This window comes from Cydia fagiglandana, chromosome Z (assembly GCF_963556715.1).
Source record: "Cydia fagiglandana chromosome Z, ilCydFagi1.1, whole genome shotgun sequence".
NCBI classification, from domain to species: Eukaryota; Metazoa; Arthropoda; class Insecta; order Lepidoptera; family Tortricidae; genus Cydia; species Cydia fagiglandana.
The window spans coordinates 34434019-34455899 of record NC_085959.1 but is presented as its reverse complement, the minus strand read 5'-3'; the positions used below and the strand labels follow the sequence as shown (position 1 = coordinate 34455899).

General features: G+C 37.1%; 1 protein-coding gene across 2 annotated transcripts in view; it reads left to right on the top strand.

The window, feature by feature from the left end:
• LOC134678559 (beta-1,4-glucuronyltransferase 1) overlaps positions 1 to 21881 on the top strand; it is an 88233-nt gene extending 66352 nt beyond the window's left edge. For both annotated transcript variants that reach the window (XM_063537177.1, XM_063537178.1), the window contains exons 3-7: positions 15611 to 15770; positions 17409 to 17714; positions 18123 to 18255; positions 19540 to 19673; positions 20431 to 21881. In XM_063537177.1, coding sequence (XP_063393247.1) covers positions 15611 to 15770; positions 17409 to 17714; positions 18123 to 18255; positions 19540 to 19673; positions 20431 to 20628 — 931 coding nt within the window. In that variant the 3' untranslated portion in view covers positions 20629 to 21881. The remainder of the gene's footprint in view (positions 1 to 15610; positions 15771 to 17408; positions 17715 to 18122; positions 18256 to 19539; positions 19674 to 20430) is intronic.

Sequence of the window (21881 nt, the reverse complement as noted above, 5' to 3'; positions counted from 1 at the left end):
TTACTATCAAAAACTAGTACTTTAGGGTTATAATCGCCCAAATCTAAAAAAAAATGCGGTTTATTCGATTTTTGACAAAGTTGCGTTCGGCGCTCGAAGTCACAAACTTGGATTATTCATTGGGCCAACATCATAAACAAGTCTGCAAAAAATCAGAACTACCGGATTTGACGCAAAAGAGCCAGGTTACAAAATTCGACAAAGTTACTGGATTATTCGTGCGCAAGTCCGACTCGCACTTGGCAGGGTTTTGTGTTTTTATTAACAAAAACAACCATTTGCATTAAAAAAAGTGGCATTTGATGACATGGAACTGCTGATGAAAACAAGGACGGAATCATCATCATCAACGACGCGTAGGTATTCCGCGTTTGACAATATACTTGCCTCCTTCGATAAATTTGATAATCAAATAACGATTTAAGAAATATATATGTATTTTTTAATGAATCATGATGTGCATAAACCCACGATCGACTAGCTGTCTGACATGTGTTTGTTAACATCTGTGTGTGTGAGCATCTGCGTGTGTCTGTTGTATTAGGTACTCATAGTCATTATCGTTCATACACTGACTTAAGGCCTACCGCGTACCACATAGTTCATTCGTTATTCTATTGGCCTCTCTATCGTTCTAATTAAGCGAAGCGGGGCTCCGTCTACCTAAGTTGTAAACTAACCCCCTTATTCATAAACGTTTACTAAAGTTGACAAGCCGATTATCGGCTTGTCAACTTTAGTAAACGTTTATGAATAAGGGGGTAAATGTTTTTTGAAAAGAAACAGTGCGGGGGGACCATAGTAATATTATCGCCTAAGAAATAAAAATAATGCGCAAAAAACTACTTGAAAAGTACGAGTATTCATTATGAGAAAACGATGGCCTGAGAAATAAAAATGTTGCTATAATTTGAGAATAGAGAAAAAAGCGTATGACAAAAAAGGGTATGGGTAGAAATTGGGGTGGGAAAAAATGCGAATGGAAAATGTGCTACGCGGAATTAACGATTTTGGGGAAAAGATCTATACACTCGATTATAAGGGCACTAAGCCACAAGCTGCGCATTCCCACGTCTTTTTATTAAGTAGTCTGGGGTCTGGGTGTCCCTATACAACGTTTTAATAAATGATTCCATTGATTGCTTAGAGTAGGCGATAATTATTAATCGTAATTACTACGGACGCAACTCAATGCTAATACCGCTGGCGAACTCTTTATTTCACAATAGTATTGCACCAGTACGTCTGTCAGCAACTGCTGTTTTTACTACGAAAGTATACGTATGACCTCGCGCAAAACATAGATTTGTTAACGTTTCACTTTTCAACGATGACTGGATTAGTCTTCACAATCGGAATTCAAATTTAAAGAATACTTACATTTCTTTTGACCAAAATTAGGTTAAGAAACAAAATATCTTCTAAGTAGTTATGACTTGCATTAGGCACATCTAAGAATTCTAGTTGCACTTAGATAGTAGGGTGACTGCTATAGTAATTGGTACATACATACTAGGTACATAGTACTGGCCACTACATAATAAAAAAAAATATTTAAATAAAACTACTAAGACTACTTTTCGCTTGTTTCTTTCTGATTTGTTAAGAAAGGCCAATTAGGTACCTAATCTGTAGTGACCAATCACTATAGCAGTCACCCCACATAATTATTTTGCAAACATATTTTGACGTTTACCAAACGCTTTTTTACACGACGTCCTCCACTGCCAGTCCGACGCTAGGACGCGACAAGACAAGATAGGTAAACGTGTACGAAATTAGTTTAATGAGTGCACGGCACGGCATGGCTCCAAATGCTAAGGCACTTGTCCCACCAAGAGCGAGTAAGCGATTAACTATCGGCGATTTTCTCACCCAAGAAACGAACAAAAGATTAGGATCCTGTGTTAGTAAAAGAGACACATAACATATATTAATAGTTCATCGCTGGCTGTTCACACTGCCGGCGAGAACACTCGCTCTACTAGTTTGTCGCCACGATAAGATTAAAACTAGCTCAGCGGTACTCGCTCGGCGATGCTCGCTTCGTAGTTTGAACAAGTCTGCGACGTCTGCGCGTTCGGCTACGCTGCACTGCCGGAGCAAGTGACGCGAGTAATAGCCCGTCGCACTCTAATACTCGCCTATAGCCGAGCGACAAAACTGTTGGAGGTAACACTCGCTTCTCGCCGCTCGCCCACTTGTTTCTAGTTTATCGTTCTACTCGCTTATCGCTCATCGTCGGTGGTGGGACAAGTGCCTAACTGACGCATGTAGGTATACGGCCCGATTGGAAGTTTAAAATCATACTTGGGAGACAGCTGTGTTACTCACCAAGCTACTTTTTTTTCCTAGCCTATTTGAGTGTCCCACTGCTGGGCAAAGGCCTCTCCCCCTAATTTCCATGACTCCCGATTTAGTGTTTCCTCCGGCCAGTTTAGGAAGCTGCCCAGGTCATCCCGCCACCTACAACCTCCAAGCTTCATTAGTACAATAAAAAAATGGGTTAAAAAATATGAATATCCATCCGCGTTCGTGGCGGTGAACATCCAAAGCTCATTATGGAAATGGATGGCCCCTTTTCCTAATTCATTTGCTAATGCGTCTATTAATTATCGATCCTATTGAGGACAGCCAAATACAATATACTTTGCTGGTAGTAGGCAAGTTCAACCATGTTTGGCTACTTCGCCACTACCTACTCCCCCGGTCGAGTAACTTGGTCAGCAAGTAGGTATATTATTGGTAATGAAACCAACTGGTCCTGTAATAAATAAAGCCAACCAGCATTTTAACAGAATTCGCTGAATATAAGTAATTAACACAAACGATTAGATTTAGATAACACTTTTTTTAATAGCATAACAAATTAATATACAAATGTATGGCGTGTTCCACATATTGGGTAATGAATGAAATAAAGATTGCGATTATTTAGGTATTATTTTCTATTTAAAATATCAAGAGAATTTACCTTTCTTCACTAAATTTTGTTGTAGATACTACCTACCCTTTTTTTACTGATAGTAGAAATTTTCGTTTATTACATCATATGTATTCCTATGCTATTTAGCCATTATCACAATTATCTTAAGGCATGAAGTTTTTAATTTGGACGAAATACTTTTTATTCGGATGTTTGTTGCCATTATATCAAGTTACAAATGGCACAAATGCACTTCCGTTATGAAATTATAATTTAATTGATTAAATTAATAAATAAAAAGTACACAACTTTGCTCGTGAAATGCTAACGCAAAGCTATTGCAAATTATCGAACGAGCGAGCGAAGCGAAGCGAAATTCTTACATTCGACTTGGATCACGCGGCTGGCTAGCGGCACGTCCAGGCATTTCGATGTTTTTAAGCTGAACTGTCAGAAGATAGTTTGATACTCAAGAACTTAAGTAAATTTGTTCTAATTTAAATAAAAATGGGTAAATGTGTAGTCGCGGGCATTATATTTTAGTCATTAAATTATGAGCAGACCCGATCAAGGGGTTAATTGAGCTAGAAGAGCTTAGAAGGCCATAAAGCTGTTTGTGAGAGGTCTTGCTATTCTGGTCATTTTATTTACAAGAAACATGGTCGAGTTTAGTATCAAATAAAAGCGCTCGGTTTACAGTTTTATAATATCGTATTTAAATTTACCATGTTCAAATAATTAGCAAGATAAAAATAAAATAAAATAAACATAATATAAGTATTTGACATTTGACAGGAAATATTTCGGCTTTTTTTTCAGTTATTTATTATACTAGAAGTTACAACTTTATTGTTACATACAATCAAAGAATATAATACTCACTAGGAGAAGAACGATAACTCCATACAAAAAAATGTCCCCTTCAAAAGTTCGTTTATACTACTAGCGCTCGGTAGGATACCATTGTAATTAGAATTGACAACCCGTTTAGCCTAGCGCCCCTAGCGGGTATTGGCAGTAATCCAGTTCAGGAAGCTAATGGTCCTGGGTTCGAATCCCGGAGAGGGAATTTATTTTTGTATTATTTTATTTTTTGTTGAGGTCAGGTTTTTAAGAGCCCATCAACGTGCACACTAGCGCCACTGCTGAATACATTAAACTAATTTTTATGTTACTGGATTCGTCAACCTACCCGTTCAAAACTAAAGCGGCCGTTTTTGTTTTGAGCTCATAGATTGACGAATCCAGCAACATAAAAACTAGTTTGATGTATTCAAAAGGTACTTAAATACACAATACAGTCAGTAGCGGCCACTTTTTAAAGTACCTGTAAAATTTAAATTTAACTTAAATAATCACGATTATTTATTTTAGCAGTGGTGCTAGTGTGCACGTTGTTGGGCTCTTAAATTAGCATATCACAAATAAATAAAGAAATACGTTATAAGATAATGATTAGGTACTATATTTAAAAATTCGTCAAATATAAAAGGTTACAAAAAGTTACGTATTATTAAGATATAAATATTTTCATTCCTATTAGGATTAGTGTATATATGTTAGGAGCAATACATATGAATACATACATTGATATGGCAAATGGTTACAAGTTGTTATTACATCTATCCGGTTATCGGACATTTCTGCTCCACAGCTCCACGCAGCGTTCTTGGTCGCCGGAAAACTAGTCTGTATATGCAGCAGATACGTGCCCTTTGAGCTTTTTCCAAGAAATCATATGACGGACCAGGATTATATTATTATCTCACGCTCAAGCCATGATTCACTTTCTAAAACAAAATAGTCACAAATTAAACAATATAATCTAACTTCCTAATTACTAACGTCGCTAATTCTTAAGGTCTAAATTTACCATCTTACTCGTAAACAATGAGAGGTTTTACATCTATGATAAATTTAGATTATAATTTCGGACGCGATATAGCGTCCGCGGGACTTACGGGGATAGTAAGATTAAATTATTATATTTGAATTTGGTAATTAGTACGCTCATTTTTATTTAAAGATTGATATATTTCTTACCTTGAAATTATCGCTGTTTCTGGTTTACTACAACGGTTTCCACACACACATTAGGGCTTTTCATAATCCGGATAAGAATTGTTGATGAAGTCGCCATTGCCGGATACATAATACAGCAAGGAAGGAAGAGCGACAACGGTTTAAATGTAACTAAGTCTGCGCGAAGACGCATTTAGATATGTTGCTCGTACATATGAATAGTTTTTATTTTTAAATTAATAGGTAAATAAGTATATTTCAAGTGAATAAATCGTTTTATATGAAAATTTATATTTTTGGCGTTAAATGACTTAAATGACAGCATTGACATTACAGACTTTTGTCTTGTCTATGTTCTTACCGGCCAGACTCAAATCAAGGCCTATCAAAGAGGCCTATTGACAAAGATTTTTTTTTAAATTTTATCAAGGAGGGTAGAGGCACGTCTACCCTTCATAGATTTTATGAACATAGACCAAGACAAACTGAAATAGATAATAATTTACATATTTCAAAATATAAATAATAATTTACATATGACTTCATAAAATACAAATCAAAATATATTTGATAAAATAATTGGATTTGTTCCTAGAAATCGTATAGACAAAGCCAGTTCTAGCAATGTTGCTGTAGTAAAATATTTTTATGGTAATTACTGGCAATACAGCTCTAGAAACGGAGCACACATGTACAATTATGAAGGGTCACGTCATTCCAAGGAAGTCAATAGGCCTTGCATACAATGCTCCACAAAACTACATTTAGTTTGACTGTGGAGTCTCAGTATACTATAATACTATACTTAATTAAATTTAAAAATTAGAATAGGTTTACATTCGTAGTTGAAATAGGAAGGTATATCATGAATACACTATAGGGTAACACATCCCCTATAGAGTATTCAGGAGATACCTTTTTAGACTGATTTTAAATCTATTTATTTTGGGCTCTTTTACTAGGTATATCCGTGGGCAAAGTGTTCAGTAAATAGGGTAAACGTTTCTTTAGTGTCCTATCGCCATAATAATTATACACCCTAGGTACTCGTACTTCATATTTGCCCGCAGTTAGTGCTCTGGTATTATGACTATGATTGACTAGATCCCTGTGATCCTGGCTGCCATGACTGTTTACAGCTAACATATATTTGAGTTTTAATCCCACTGGTAAAATTTTACATACTTTAAATAATTGTCTATAGTCAGATACAGTTTATTTTAATCTCTAAGGTGGTGACTTGAATCCAGGGGAGGGACAGCCGTATACAAAGCCCTTTATACGAAAAAATAGCGCCATCTATATTACTTAACGCTGAACTTATTTTTTTTTATATGGCTTCACTTTATTTCGTCAGAATGTCTTAAAAGTCTTGTATCCAGAGCATGAAACAAACAATTTTTTGTTAAGACATCTGATAGAATAGACTATTTATGGCTTCGTTGCCATGGAGGCGATTGTCACAAAAAAAAACAACTTAGCCAAATGAAACTCAAAACATTACACTTAACACCGTATTTATTGGCTGTACTACGACATAATTCAGATAAATAAATTTCAGTTTTACAATGTTAAAAGAAACAAAGTTTTCATACGCCATCACAGTGGCTGAGAACTTTATTATCAGAAAATTCAGAAAAAATCATGGCGGGTAGATTCACAACCTGCTGCGTGTAAATGTGTTTCGTGGTCTAATTGTGTGTTATTATAGCCCTGTATGATAGGTACTTTATTTGCATCAACAGTCAAGTTAAAAGTACCTAATCTGTTTTCGTGTATTAATAAATACCCTGAAGCCTTTCTTCAAAGTCGAAGTTTTTGACGTTCGCAACATACTTAGACGCTATTTATGCCCTTTATCCCCTGATATTGTCGTTGAGGTTTCTGGTTAAGAATTACAGATGGCGCTTCAAAATTGATGGAAAAAAGTTCCACGAGAGGGCTCTCTTTCTCCTATACAGGGTGATTCATGAGACGTGAGCAGGACTAATCCTGCACACTCAGTAACTGATAATTGATCGATCACCGTCGTATTTAAGTGAAACAACCACACTTTTTCCTATTTTTTAACTTTTTGGCGAGGGCAAATTTAATTCTGTACAATCATGGTCACCCTACAATACCTAATTAATAAACATAAAACCTCTTTAACCGTAATGACAGCATTATGATTACGAAGAAAATAAACTGTCAAACTTGAGTGAGATACGTGTTTTCAAAAGTAACCAGACCGTAATGACATTCAATTTGACTCAGAATATCGGTAGTTTAGTATTCTAATTGTAGAGTGACCATGCATGTCGTAAATAAATTAATAACTTTTTTTTTCAACACGACTAGAAAATTAACGTTAACCTCACTAATACTGATACGAAACAGTTGCTTATAATTTAAGAAATGCGCAGTGTTAGTCCTGCTCACGTCTCCTGAATCACCCTGTATATAGATGGTCAAGCAAATCTTGTTAGTAGAATAAGGCGCGTAATTCAAATTTTCTATGAAACGTTATCCCTTCGCGCCTACATTATTCAAATTTGCCCGCCTTTTTCTACTGACAAGATCTGCTTTACCAACTATATTATAAATACTACTCTTTGCTTAAATCTATCTGTTAAGGCCCCCCCACATCTAGCGTCTTTCTAGCGTCGGCGTCTGTCGGCGTCTGGTCAGCGCTATGGAAAATGACGTCGCTGCGCAGTTGCGTCGACGTTGCGTCGAGCGCGGCCATACAGTTGTAGACGCCGACGCTCGAAAGACGCTAGATGTGGGGGGGCCCTAAGGGCTCTACAAACCTTGGAATAAATCCACGCGATCTTTGATCCATTGCCGCCTATAGTGCGACATAAAATAGTAGAAATTAAATAAAATTGAACTCAAAAATGTCCATACTAAATTGTTGCCATGTGTAAGCATTTTACGTCAAATATGAGACAGTTACGTAGAAAGTGGCGCCCTCATTTATTTTCTATTATTTTATGTCGCACTATACGAGTATCTAATTTGTGCAACAAAATCAATCGCTATATATTATATTTACCTGACTACGGCAACGCAAAAGGAGGGTTATGATTTTGATCGGTATGTATGTGGGTATGTATGTATGTATGTTCATTTGTTCCCTCAGGACTCCTAAAGTACGCATTATAATTTGACAAACGATATGTCATTCGAATCGTCTTAAGCGTCCGCTGGTTATAGGCTATATGACGTCACAAAAAAAGTAACACGGCGCCCTCTAGAGGTCATAAAGGGACGAACCAAAAAAATAAAAATAAGTAATGATGGCGTGTTGTATATCATTTGAAAGAGCTTAATTAGCACATTTGAAATATATACATATTGTTAGCTTTTGCACCCGGCTTTGCTTACATGAACCCGATAAAACATTAATTTATCGGGTAGGTAATTCGAACTACGAATCTATAAGCGCTCTGAATTCTATCCGCGTATTACCCGATTAAGGCGATACAAGAAGGTTTTTGCAAAAGAAATTTGTTTGGCCACTACATACCTACATGGTGTTTTTTAATGATCTGCAATATTTTATAAAGTGAATAGGTATAGAAGTCCAGATCAGCCAAAATGTAGGAAACAGCCCTACATTCCCTACAAGAGACGTACGAGGCACGCTGTACGTGGCAAAGCGGCGCCCTCATACTAAAAGAGTCGGGCGTTAGCCCGACGTACGCGTTCCAAAGCCGGGCGCCTTCGGCGCCCTCATACTAAAAGAGTCGGGCGTAGCCCGACGTACGCGTTCCAAAGCCGGGCGCCGAAGGCGCCCTCATATTAAAAGAGTCGGGCGCAGCCCGACGAACGAGGCTCGCTGTACGCGTTCCAAAGCCGGGCGCCTTCGGCGCCCTCATACTAAAAGAGTCGGGCGCAGCCCGACGTACGAGGCTCGCTGTACGCGTTCCAAAGCCGGGCGCCGAAGGCGCCCTCATACTAAAAGAGTCGGGCGCAGCCCGACGTACGAGGCTCGCTGTACGCGTTCCAAAGCCGGGCGCCGAAGTTGCCCTCATACTAAAAATGTCGGGCGCAGCTCGACATACTAGGCTCGCTGTACTCGTTCCAAGGCAGGGCGCCTTCGGCGCCCTCATACTAAAACAGTCGGGCGTAGCCCGACGTACGCGTTCCAAAGACGGGAGCCTTCGACGCCCTCATACCAAAGGAGTCGGGCGTAGCCCGATATATGCGGCTCTCTGCATGCATTTCTGTACTGCGGACGCCGTCGCAAAAGTAATATCAAGTGACTTCAAATAGTTAGTAACGAAATCATGACCCCAAAATTAATTAAATAAAAAATAAGTTTAAAAACTAAAACCCGACTACTGCAAATCGCGCTCTAAAAAGTATGAAACAAGATAGAATTCTTATCTAAAAATTATCGAACAAGGAATATTATAAATGTTACAATTTTTTCCATAAAAAAATACAAGTTGTATTATACAACGTAATATAATTTACTATTTTTTTTTATATATGTATTTACAGAGGTTCAGAGGATAGCCGTGGTCGTATGCCACTTTACCTTAAAGTTTATAATCGTGGCATACGACCACGGCGATCCTCTGAAACTCTGTAAATAGTCGTAGTAGTCGGGTTTTAGTTTTTAAACTTATTTTTTATTATAATTTTTGGTTAACCGCGAGTTCACAGTTCGGGGCGAACTACTAAGGACTGTATCGTTTATTATAAATACAAATAAAACCTGGTCTAACTGTTGACGTGTGTATTATTTTGTATAACTATGTTCTTAAGGTATACTCTGGGGGTATTTTTAAGCCATATCTGATATAAGAAGGTTTTACATTTATTTTATTTTAGGGACTTTATGATGATTTTAATACCGTCTAGCAATTGTAATTTGGACAAGCCTATCGAGCTTAATTTGAGACTATTTCACCGATTCCTTGGTACGATTTAAAGAAACAAAAGGTTAATATGCTGCCAAAATATGCCATCTAAGTGTCCTTTTCATGATTGCTCAATTGAACATCCACAGAATAAATGTGGTGATTTTTTATCTTTACATGAAAACGACTTTTTATGCAACATTTTGGATGCCCGTCAATTTCTGACGCCAGCGAAATGAGGGAAACAGCTAAAAGAATCTACCGAAATCCAAAGCCTAACGGACATTCATGGCGTTGAACCATGGCTAGAACAGGTCGATAGAAACGCTCCATGATGGTTATATTGTATACCAAAGTCGGGGTTGTCGTAAGTAACATGCCATATTCTCTAAAAGGCCACCAAGCACAGATCCAAAACTTTTTTTCCAACTAAAAGAAATGATTAGACTATGCCCAGATGTTTCGCTTTACGAATCATATGTAATTGCTGTTTACATAGTACGATTTTTTTTGTGTAATATCTCGTCTTGTTCGCAAACCGTAAATTTTCTTGTAGTATTTGTCCAAAATCGTTGTAGTTACTCGGGAGGATTGGGTAAATATTGTCCAAACCATATGCTTTACGTGATCTCCCAGGACGAAATGTTACTTATTATTAAAGCACTAATTAAACTATATGTGTAATTTTTTAATAAAAATATAATACCAGAAAAAACGGCTAAGTAAAGTTGTATTTATTATAATAAACGATACAGTCCTTAGTATATTTATTCACGCAGCGAAATGCAACGCCATTTAGTCGAAACGTCACGTGACGTCACTCGTTTTAACAAATTGTTAAGACCAACCAAGAGTGAAAGATATGGCATTACGACCTGACTCGCCACTAAGTAGCAAATGACAGTTGCATTCACACCGAGTGAAGTCATCACGCTCTGTCGAATGAGCGCCAAAAATTATGCGCCTTTCAACCGCTCAAAATTTTTCAACCTTTATTAATTATTTTAAACAATATTATGGGAAGGTTTATAAAAGAATTTTTACTAAGTATTTCCGGTGTTCAAACGCTATAAATACCTAATGATTAAAAAAAAACATGCATGAGACTTATTGAGTAAAACTAAAAATTATTACTGCTGTATCCCGAGCACGCTAGTACCTTAATATGTAAAGTATTCAAACGAGGCACGGCTCGGGCGTGAAGTTAGCAACAGTCTGCACCGCACCCTCCAATTATACGCCCCACTGGTTCGTGGAACTCCCCCAAAACAGACCTTCCAAAAACTTTGCACCGTTACCGAGCGAACGAGGTTCGAAAAGTTTTATCAACCAAAAACATGGTTTTGTTTTAAGGCTGCCAAAATTATTTCTTGTGTAACTTTTGAACAATAGTATATTAATATTTAAGTTGTTTGAATTTCAATTGTTGTTTTAACTTTAAAGAAAATAAATCATATGGCATGCGTTATAATTACGTTATTAGGAAATCAGAGTAAAATGTTTTTGGCAGAAATTTAATTTTTGATAGAAGCTTTTATCGCTGACAATTCTAAAAACCCCAAACACAATTAAGTTTCGTTGTTTTATCACAGAGTTTCTATGGCCACCTCCTGTCTCACTCATCAGAACAGCTCGATGGTATCATAATATTGCATTTTCACCCGACTTACTGGTACATATGTATGAAATAATTACACCTATAATATGTCTGGTCAACTGGACTGCCCCACCTGCGATAGAATTTTTAAAAGTAAGTTCGGCTTTGCCAGCCATGTTCGAGCTCACGCTCGTAACTAGGTAGGGTCGCCGCCGGCATGGATAGCTATATATGGCTAGGCACCAAAATTGGTGTGGAACGGATGTACCTGTAGCAATGCGAAAAAAAAGGCGGAGTGAGCCACGCCTGCCCGTACAAAAATACAAAGTTAGGTACTTACATTGCAAAGCTTGTAAAAACAAAGTGTGCAATAGTTTTAGGCACTGGTCCCACCGCGAGCTAGTAAGCTATGAGCTATCGGCTATAAACACGAACAAAAGATAAGCACTCCCGTGTAAATGTAAATGTGTTTATAGCCGATAGCTCATAGCTTACTAGCTCGCGGTGGGACCAGTGCCTAAGGCCAGCACCCGCTCGGTCTTACGTCCCATTAAATTGTCAAAAGAGACTCTACGTGTTGGCTTCGACTCCGCGCACGTCTGCCAAATGTCCGGAACACCATTGTTCCGTGATAGGGATACAATATTCTGTTGGATTCTCATTAGTATATAATACTAGAATCAAGATACATATATAAAAATATTACCCAAATCAAACAGTAATTAACTTTCGCATAGTTAGTTAGATATATTTTCAAGCACATACGGTATAGGTGTCACGTGAAGAGTGAATAGGACACATTCTGCCCTAATCGAACTTTAAGATACGTCAATTAATAGATCTAGAAACGATATGGATTAGATGTGTCAGTGATGATTTGACATTTGACAGTGACATATCTAATCCATATCGTTTCTAGATCCATTAACTGAAGTATCTTAAAGTTCGAATTTGGCCGTGGCTCGTGTATAATATATAGGTATGATATTTTAACTAAAGGTGAATATTTTAAAACAACGAACTTCATAATTCAACAGACATGGTTGCCGAGCCTAGCTACCATGTCTCGCCAACCATGCTGTACTTAAATTTTTGTTTACGACACCTAATTTCACGACTTGCAATTATGTACAACGTAATTTTACTTGCACGTTGTCACGTCACATTCGGGTATAAAACAATTACAATTACTTATAATGATGTTAAGATGTCAAAAGATACCTCTTGGTCAGATGCAACTTACCCACTAACATTTGTGCAATTGTATTGAGCAACATCCTCCGAGTATTATTACAATATAGTATTGTTACGTGTATATACACATAATAGGTATTGAGAGTCACAATTGCAATGCGAGTTCATTGTCAAAACTCTCTGCTGAACACAGCGCTGCCGATAAAACTCTCTGCTGAACACAGCGCTGCCAATAAAACTCTCTGCTGAACACAGCGCTGCCGATAAAACTCTCTGCTGAACACAGCGCTGCCGATAAAACCCAATTGTTAAATTTTTCGATCTCGAAATTATACCTACACCTAGATCAAAGAGAATTCATTATAATGTATCTGCCTAGATTTATAAATATGAAGCAACGTATTTCACTGTGCCAGCACCAAAATGTATGTAGGTAGGTATACGTTTTTTTCAAGTTGCTGATAGGTAAACATATTTTTCTCCTTTCGCCTTTATCAGTTGTTATCTAAATTACCAAAAATACATAAGCTAACTAATATACCTACTCGTATTTCACATCATTATAACTATCTTGACATTTGTACACTCTTGACTTGGGACGGGACTCTTGAGATATTAATCTTAGTAGACTTCCTAAGTGTTACAAAAACTTTTTTAAATTAAAAGCATAATAAACCTAGTTTGCAGGTTAGGAAGCACTAAAATAAGTTACATTGCCTACCTAGCCTATCCCATGAGTTTATTTTGTAACTACCGTTGGTACTTACTATTTACTGCCTATTTTCCGTGAGTCCGTGATTAGGTTTTTCTGTTATTCATATAAAATCGTTGGCTTTTTGTGACTGCATGTTATAATTGGAGCTCCTGGCTATAATTATGTAGGTGGACAAAGCTTAATAATAAAAGTATTATTTCCTCATTGCGATATTGTTACTATTTTTAATTGCTATGGAATTTTTGTTATGTTCAATTTATTGATGATTAGCGCAATAAACTTGTACTGCTAATAGTCTCGGAATTATGTACCTATGTACAATGTCATCCAATATAACTCTCATAACAACGTGTGTCGGAGGTCAATATTTATAATCATAATCATTGTAATAACAACATTGCCTCCCAGCGCAGTCAACCGAAGCGAAATTTAGTAACGTACCATGCTGTACACTAGGTAATTTACTTTACGATTACGCAAACCCACCAACCCGTAATAAATGTGTCGGAAGTTTCACTTTTATGCAGGCATTATCGATTTCCTTAAATATCAACGAGGGTGACTATGACTACGGTAGCTGTGAATTTCGTGACCTAAATACTCACCTCGTCTGTTCACCTCCCATGACACGACGAGTTTAACGAGGAATATATTTCTTTTCTGCAGCTTTATGGCCCATTGTTCGAAGCCGCGCTTCTATTTTAATCGTTTAATAATGTGCGAAATAATACAATCCAAACGCAGCAACAGTTAGGTACCTAGGTGTACAAGTGATAATAAGCTTTAGGCTTGAAATTATTTGAATTTGCTTTGATAAACTGGGTACTTAACGGAGAATGGAGGCTAAGCTGTCGTAAATGGATTTCTGTAGCAAAAACAAAGAAACGAAAATTCCATCGACTCCACGATTACAACACCATTCGAACCAATAACAAAATTAACCGTTTCTTAGTCAGTTCTCAGTCTTAATAGTTATATGTATAAGTACCTATCTAATATTATCAATAGCCTACATGGTGTCCTACCGCTGGGCACACGCCTCTCCCTCGTTCTCCATCCGTCTCGTTCTAATGATAAAATATATTGCCAATAAATCGACTACTTGTAAAACTTCAAGATTGCATATTTTGTTATATGTAAAATCACAAAAGCAGCTATACAAGTTGAACTATAGTCCAACCTATCAAGCGACGAGTAAAGTAAATACTGGGTGGTCACGCAATTCCCCGTCCTCATACACATGGAGCAAATGAAATTAGCTTAACTCCTACTGAATTACTAATGCTAACTACAGTCAATGTGATACCATTCTTGAAAAGTTAATAAACTTATACCGAATATGTATATACTCGTACCTACATTTTTACTCTGAGATTATCTACGCTGTGCTTTTTAAGTGCGTTCTGCTTATAGCTTGTTTGTGTATTTTATGGTGGCAATTTTAACTTTAATTCATCATGCAGACGAAATAAAGCATTCGTTTCTTAGATAAATTATTAAAGACGAGACGGTCTAAGTACTCATACGTACTTACTGTTCAAATGCTTTATTAAACGTTCTGAAATAAAAGGGAAACGGTCAATCGGGCACATACGCACTAGGTTATGGCCCCTCTACACGATGGGCCAGCGCCGGCCACTCCAAGGGACGCATGAATGAAATGTAAATTTTTTTTGGAAAACGCTCAACTATACTTTACGAGCCCCGATGCAAATTATTTCGTCTAGTTCCGCGCAACAATTTTGTTTATTTTAATAAATTTTACACATGAACTTATAATGACCCAGTAATGGAAACCATAATAGCAATGTTTAATGTAGTTTATTTTGATCGTATAATAAAATTGCATGAGACTTTTATTGCTGAAAAAAAGGACTTTTCAAAAACGTTGTCCAATTCATATTGTCCTCTCTTACAACACTGCTGCATGCATGGGCTCAAAACAAAATTGTCAGTACATTGGCAGAGCCCTATTGCTTTCCCTGGTAATAGCTCTTTTCACATATGTTGTAATCCTACCCGTCAAAAAAATAAAATATCATTATATTTTTCTTTCATTACAAACGGTATTTCTTGTATTTGGATTTGGTTATTGCAGAGTATTACCATATAAAATTAAATTACATTAGTATAAGCATTAAATATTAGTATTTTTAAACAAAAACATTATTTTTGAACAAACGCGAGAACCTCAAAAAATGGGGTCACCTGACGAAAACATATGCATCGGGGCTCGTAGTACTAGTGTAGTGGTACTATTAGTTATGTATGCTTCTAGTTAATATTGAAACTGTTTGTTCCAGATGGATGGCGCCTGTAAGCTTGGCCATCCACGCGCCGGGCGCCGACCTGTCGCCCACGGTGAACAGCATCAGGTACCTCCGGGACTGCACCGGCAACGACCTCGTCCGCTCGTACGTCACCTTCCACGTATTCTTCTCACACAAGCATATACCGAGCACGGTGAGTTACCACCACAGAGCTTCCGCCTATTACTTCGTTTTTCTAGCATTATAAAGAACTTTTCACCACACCAGCTCGGAAAGGCTTACTTTGCACTTCAAACACTGATAGCAAAGTTGCATTTTATTCACATGTGAGGCAAAGTAATCAAATGCAAATTTTGAGTGGTTTTCTTATGTTTGCTGGTAGAATTGACTTTTAAATGATGATTTTGGATGATAAATATTTAAAAACATTCATTTGGATTTGATTTGGTTTGATTTTGTTTCATATTTTACATTTAATATGTGCTTCGGGTTGGTGTGGTGAAAAATTTTGTGTTTCACTCGGGGGCAAATTTTGTTTAACCCTCGTGCTTTGAAACCCTCGCAACGCTCAAGATTCCATTTTTTGAACCATTCGCTACGCTCGTGGTTCAATTTTGGAATCTTTCGCTGGCTCGGGTATCAATATTAGCACGAGCGGTTAAACAACAACTTTGCCCCCTTGTAAAACAAATAACTATTAAAGAAGGTAAGCGATCTTGACATGTCTTTAAATTGAAAAATGCTTTTAAATAATTAGTAAGTAACTATTACTTATGTAACAAGAAGAAAATAAATGATCGTATTAGATTCATAATTGTTACATGTTTGCCGTAACTTATTTTTAAAATCTGTTTTTCAATTAAAAGACTCATCAAGATTGTTTACTTGATTTCTAATGTAAGCTATCTTGACATGTTTTTTTATTAAAAATCACCATTGAATAATAAGTCACAGCAATTATGTTAGAATTATAAATCATATACGATCTTTTACATTATTTTGCTTTCATAAGTAATATAAACTATTTTTTAAAGCGTTTTTCAATAGTTCATAAAAAAGACACGTCAAGATTGTTTACTTTTTTTCTAATGCTAAATAAACGAACTTTCAACCTTAATGCCTCTCTACAACCTATGAATAACAGCTGTAAGTTTATAGTTAATACCTACACATCACAAACAGAACTATTTTATATGTATAATTTATATAGGATCACTAAGACGCATGGCATAGGTACGAGCATGCGACGTGCGAATTGGACACAGAGTGCCATGACCCAAAATATTAAGAAAAAAAATTGCGCCTATGTAAATTTGTCGGCCAAGTGGACCCCAGGCACCCATGAGCCGTGGCAAGAAAACATATAGGAAGAGGATGATGATCACTTAAATGTTAATAACCGCTTGAAAGTAAATAAGTAAAATAAATTTTATGGGGAAATCGTCCTATTTTGACAGCAAGCTCAATAAGGCTTGGATTGTGTGTAGGTACCTACTAGACGACGATATAATATACATTTAGAATACATAGTTACCTATAACATTAAATCCAACTCAGAAACAAATATTACACACACACAGACACATACATACATGTGACACATGTTACACACACACACACATAAATGTTCTTACCGTAATTCGAACCCATGACCTCCAAATAGCCAATTCAAATTAAGTAATCCAATTTATTTAATAAGCATGTATGTGCGAGTCGTCTCACTCTTGCACAAAAAGCTTACAATACAACTTGATTTTTTTCTGTGCTTCTGAAATGGTTAAGTAGGTATATACGTACATAAAGACTCAGGTTTGTCTTAATTTAATTGCAGATACCAGACCCCGAGAGCTTCCTAAATACGCCATACAATTGCAGCAGCAACCCGCCGTATGTAGTGACCAACTCGACGTACATGAAGCAGAAAAGCCTGCTCTATCCCGTGAATGTAGCTCGCAACATCGCGCGAGACTCGGCGCTCACGCACTACGTACTGCCATCGGACATCGAGTTGTATCCTAGCCCTAATCTGGTCCCGCGGTTCCTGAATATGATAGCGAGAAACGCAAAACCTCTGAACACTTCAACTAAACCTAGGGTCTTTCCAATCAGCATATTTGAAGTCGATGCCAAAGTCAAAGTGAGTATTTTTATATTTAGTGGTGTACCTATTAGGGCCCAAACCGGATCCCTTTGTTTGGCATAATTATTGCAAGTCATAATGTAATGATTATCAGATTACAATACAAATACTCTTTACAGTACATATGGTTGTATTTTCCCGCACTAGTGCGTAAAATAGCACTTTTCGTACGATGTCAAAAAACCAAATTATGGATAACGAAAATTCGTACAAACAATACATTTGACTTAAAACTTTATGGGAAACAATAGAGACATGGGCCAAACGCATGGGTCACATAGCTGGCAGTGGGGGATTATCTTATCTTATACTTACTTCTACTAAATAAGCGCCAATTCATAAAATGTCAAGTTCCCATTCCTCTTAATTACAATTTAATATTATAAATTGAGTGGTAAATTCCAGGTGCCATCAACCAAAACTGAGCTTCAGGAGATGTTGAAGAAGAAGAAAGCCATTCCATTCCACAAATTTGTGTGTCCAACCTGCCACAATATACCTCAAGCGCAGCAGTGGATGTCTGCTAGTGAAACAACCCGTAAGCAATTTATTTAATAAGCCTAAATTGGTTATATAACGCATTTTAGCAAGTTAGGAACAAACTTGTATGACGGTGAGCGCACATGTGCGTCGGGGGCAGTGAATGTGTTAACAATTTACAACGCAAGATCATTTGTATAGGTATTAATGATTCGGTCAAGTTATGTTCTAATGTATGGCGAAGACAAATTATAGCCAGCATTCAATAAATGCAGTATGATGCAGGGACAAATTTCATGCTAAAGGGAGGTCGCGTCAAGAGGAGAGGATGGGACACTAGTGTGCGTAAAGCACCATACCCAAAGGTATCATACCACATTCATCGTATGCTGGCTATAATTTGTTTTTCAAAAAACACAATTTGTTGGAATCATAAGTACTAATTAAATTATTCTGCAGAAACTCCTCTCTCGCTCTCATATGACCGGGCTTGAAGTCTGACAAAAACTCTAGCATAAAGTGATTTTTAACTCAAACTCTTATTTTAAGTACCTAGGTAGGTATCAGATATGAACAAAGGCTACATAAATATGACTTGAGAGAAAGGTAGGGTAATGATAATAACACAGGCCGAAACTCACGCGAGTTTGGATAGTTACACAATATTCCGTTTGATTTTTCAGTCCAAGTGCATGTAATTTGGCAAAGTGGCTACGCTAGTTGCAATTAATCAGGGCTCCGTGAGCTATTTATGTGTCTGCAGCGCCTTGCCCGTCGTATGGAGCATTCTAATTGCGTATTATAGGTCAATGACCACCGCGTACCCTGCCCGCTTAGCGCCGGCTCCACATTACGCCATTTTGCAAAATTGCAAATTTATTCAATCAAGTAGGATTTTTTCCGATACCGCTTGATCTTAAAAGTTGAATTGTTAAGTTAAACTGATTGAAACTGCCATTAACTTCGCGATGTTCAATACATTGAAAGAACATCGTGATGTTAACGACGTTTTTTATTCACGTATTCTCCAAAAGTAACTTAACCCTTATCGAGGCAGAGGAGATTTAGCGACCACAAGCAGCATTTCAAACACGTATTCTACATATTAGTTATACCTATTCAAAAAGTAAGATATTAATACCGCCGTTCGTTCTACATCACCCAAACGTCGTCCAGCTCCGAATGAGCTATTACATGGATTTGAACCATATATATTATAAATAGGATACAATCATAATAAAATTAGTTTTTAAATGTGCTAGTCAGTATGAATAGGTACCTTATATGCTTCACGTCTGACTTAGCAATAGCGCCAATAACCCTTGGATATGTATATTTTCAGAAATGGAGGTGTTCCACGTAGGCAAAAGAAAAGGCAAGTTCGTTATCTGGGAGCCTATCTTTATCGGCACTCACCAAGACCCTTACTACGATGAGCGGCTGAGCTGGGAGGGCAAAAAGGACAAAATGACGCAGGTATGTACCTAATCATGGAAATACACTTTATTGAATATAGATTAGTTAGCCTTGTCCGGTTAGTAGTCGACAGTTGCGATAAAGCTACGCTTTTACAGATATAGTGCATAATCCTTTACGTACCATCGTATTTTCTGGGAAACGTTCGTGTAATTTGTCATGCTACTTCGGTCTTGAGACTGACTGAAATAGCATAACACGTTCGTGCGTTTCCGACGATGGTAAAAGATTAAATTATGCACAACATTGAAGTTTACAGATACCTATTAAATAAAAACACCAATCGGTTGGTACCTTGATAAACTGATAGTCATACGTCTTCTAATCAGGATAATTTTGGGATCGAATAGTCCGAGACTGAAATGGTACCTTTTACCCGAGTTATAAACGCTACTTTTCATTTCGAATACGAGAAAAGTGGAAAACATATGTATTTAAAAAATATATGACTTAGTATAAACTTTTATAGTATATCTTGATAGACTTTAAATTAATAATTTAGGTAAAAATATGAAATGGATAGTTAAATATCAGAATGGAAACTGTAAAACATATTGAAACAATATAGTTCAATTGTTTTTCGTAAAAAAGTGAAAAATATCCCTATAATCCCTAGAGCAGAAACGTATCAGTTTATGCACACAGCATAGATAAACAATGACTCACTTTCATAGATAGATTTTTTTTTAAATAATCCCTAACATAACTCATTAGTGACTCGTGAGCCCATTAATTGTACAAAATTATTTTTTTACAGGGTTACATATTATGTGTTAAAGACTACGATTTCATGATCCTCAACAACGCGTTCCTCATCCACAAGCCCGGGATCAAGTACTATGTGAAGAATGCCAAGCGAGACGCTATCGTGGCTCGGCAGAACCACTTCGTGAGGCAGGTCATCACACCTGAGCTCAAGAGGCTCTTCGGCACCAGGGATGGCTGTGCGATGTGACCAATAAAATATGAGCACGTCTCATGAAAATAATGATGAACGCAATTTCTGTGTCTTGAAAACAACAGTCAGTCGTTATTTAACGACACGATGCTAGTTCATTTACTTGTAGCCTTATAAGCCAGCTAAAAGCGCGGGAGTCGAGTGAAAAAATCTACCAAAAAAATACACGTGCGCCTTTGGCAACTCATCTCTGCTGCATTTCTCATCTTGAACGCAAACGTTAAAAATATACATACAATACATCACTTCAACTTTTTTGGAGTTGAATGAAATTATTGCTAATAATTGTAACTTGTCGAACGTATGCATTGTTCTGTATACGGAAAAGAAAAAACGTAAGTATAACATAAGGGAAAGTGGAAATAACATATCAACAATTGCTCTTGAGGATGTAAGTTAAAATTTATAAAACCTTTTTACAAAAAAAGGAAACCGACTTCAAAAAGGATGAAATAAAATATTATCCTTTTTAAAGTCTATGCGTTACCAACGGATATGTTTGAAGTCGCTGCCAAGCCAAATTTTGAAGCACACCATGATTTTGGTGCGATTCGATAAGGATGTAGGTACGTTGGATTGCCTTACACGACGACTCGACGTACTTTCTGTAGGTACAGTCGACGTTAAAAATATGTTTACACTTTTCGCCTTATTATGTACAAAGGAGTAATAGTTAGGGAGGCGAGGTAGCTAAATGGCGTAATTCAACGGCGCCGTCGAGACCTATCAAAATCGAAAGATAAAATAATTTCGAAAAGAAAAGCTCGTATGGCAAAAACCATTTTAGCGGTGGGTTTGGCGTGTACGGTTTTTCAAAAATGTTAAAAAAAACAGTTACTTGGGCATTCTCGAGCGCGTCAGATATTCATACTACGTATGCCCCGAGTGCCTCTGATAACAACGGTATACTAATCTGCCGGTTTGCGTGGTGGGGCAGGCATATAAAGTAGTCAAAAATGCAAAAAAATAAAATTTACTCGAGCGCGTCAGATTTTCGGAAGGGGTGTTAAGTAGGCCCCAAGGAAGCTTCCTTTAAAAAAACTGACGATTTCGGCGTGACGATAAGTTACGATGAATTTTTGAAAATGCAAAAAAAAAAAGTTTTTTTGAAATACTCGAGCGCGTCAGATTTTCATAGGGGAGGTTTATCTCGGTATCCTGAAAGCATATTTTTTTAATCTGACAAAAATGTTGGTGGGTTCTCTTAATCTGACCGATTTTATGATGCTTCAAGTCAAAAAGTTTTAACT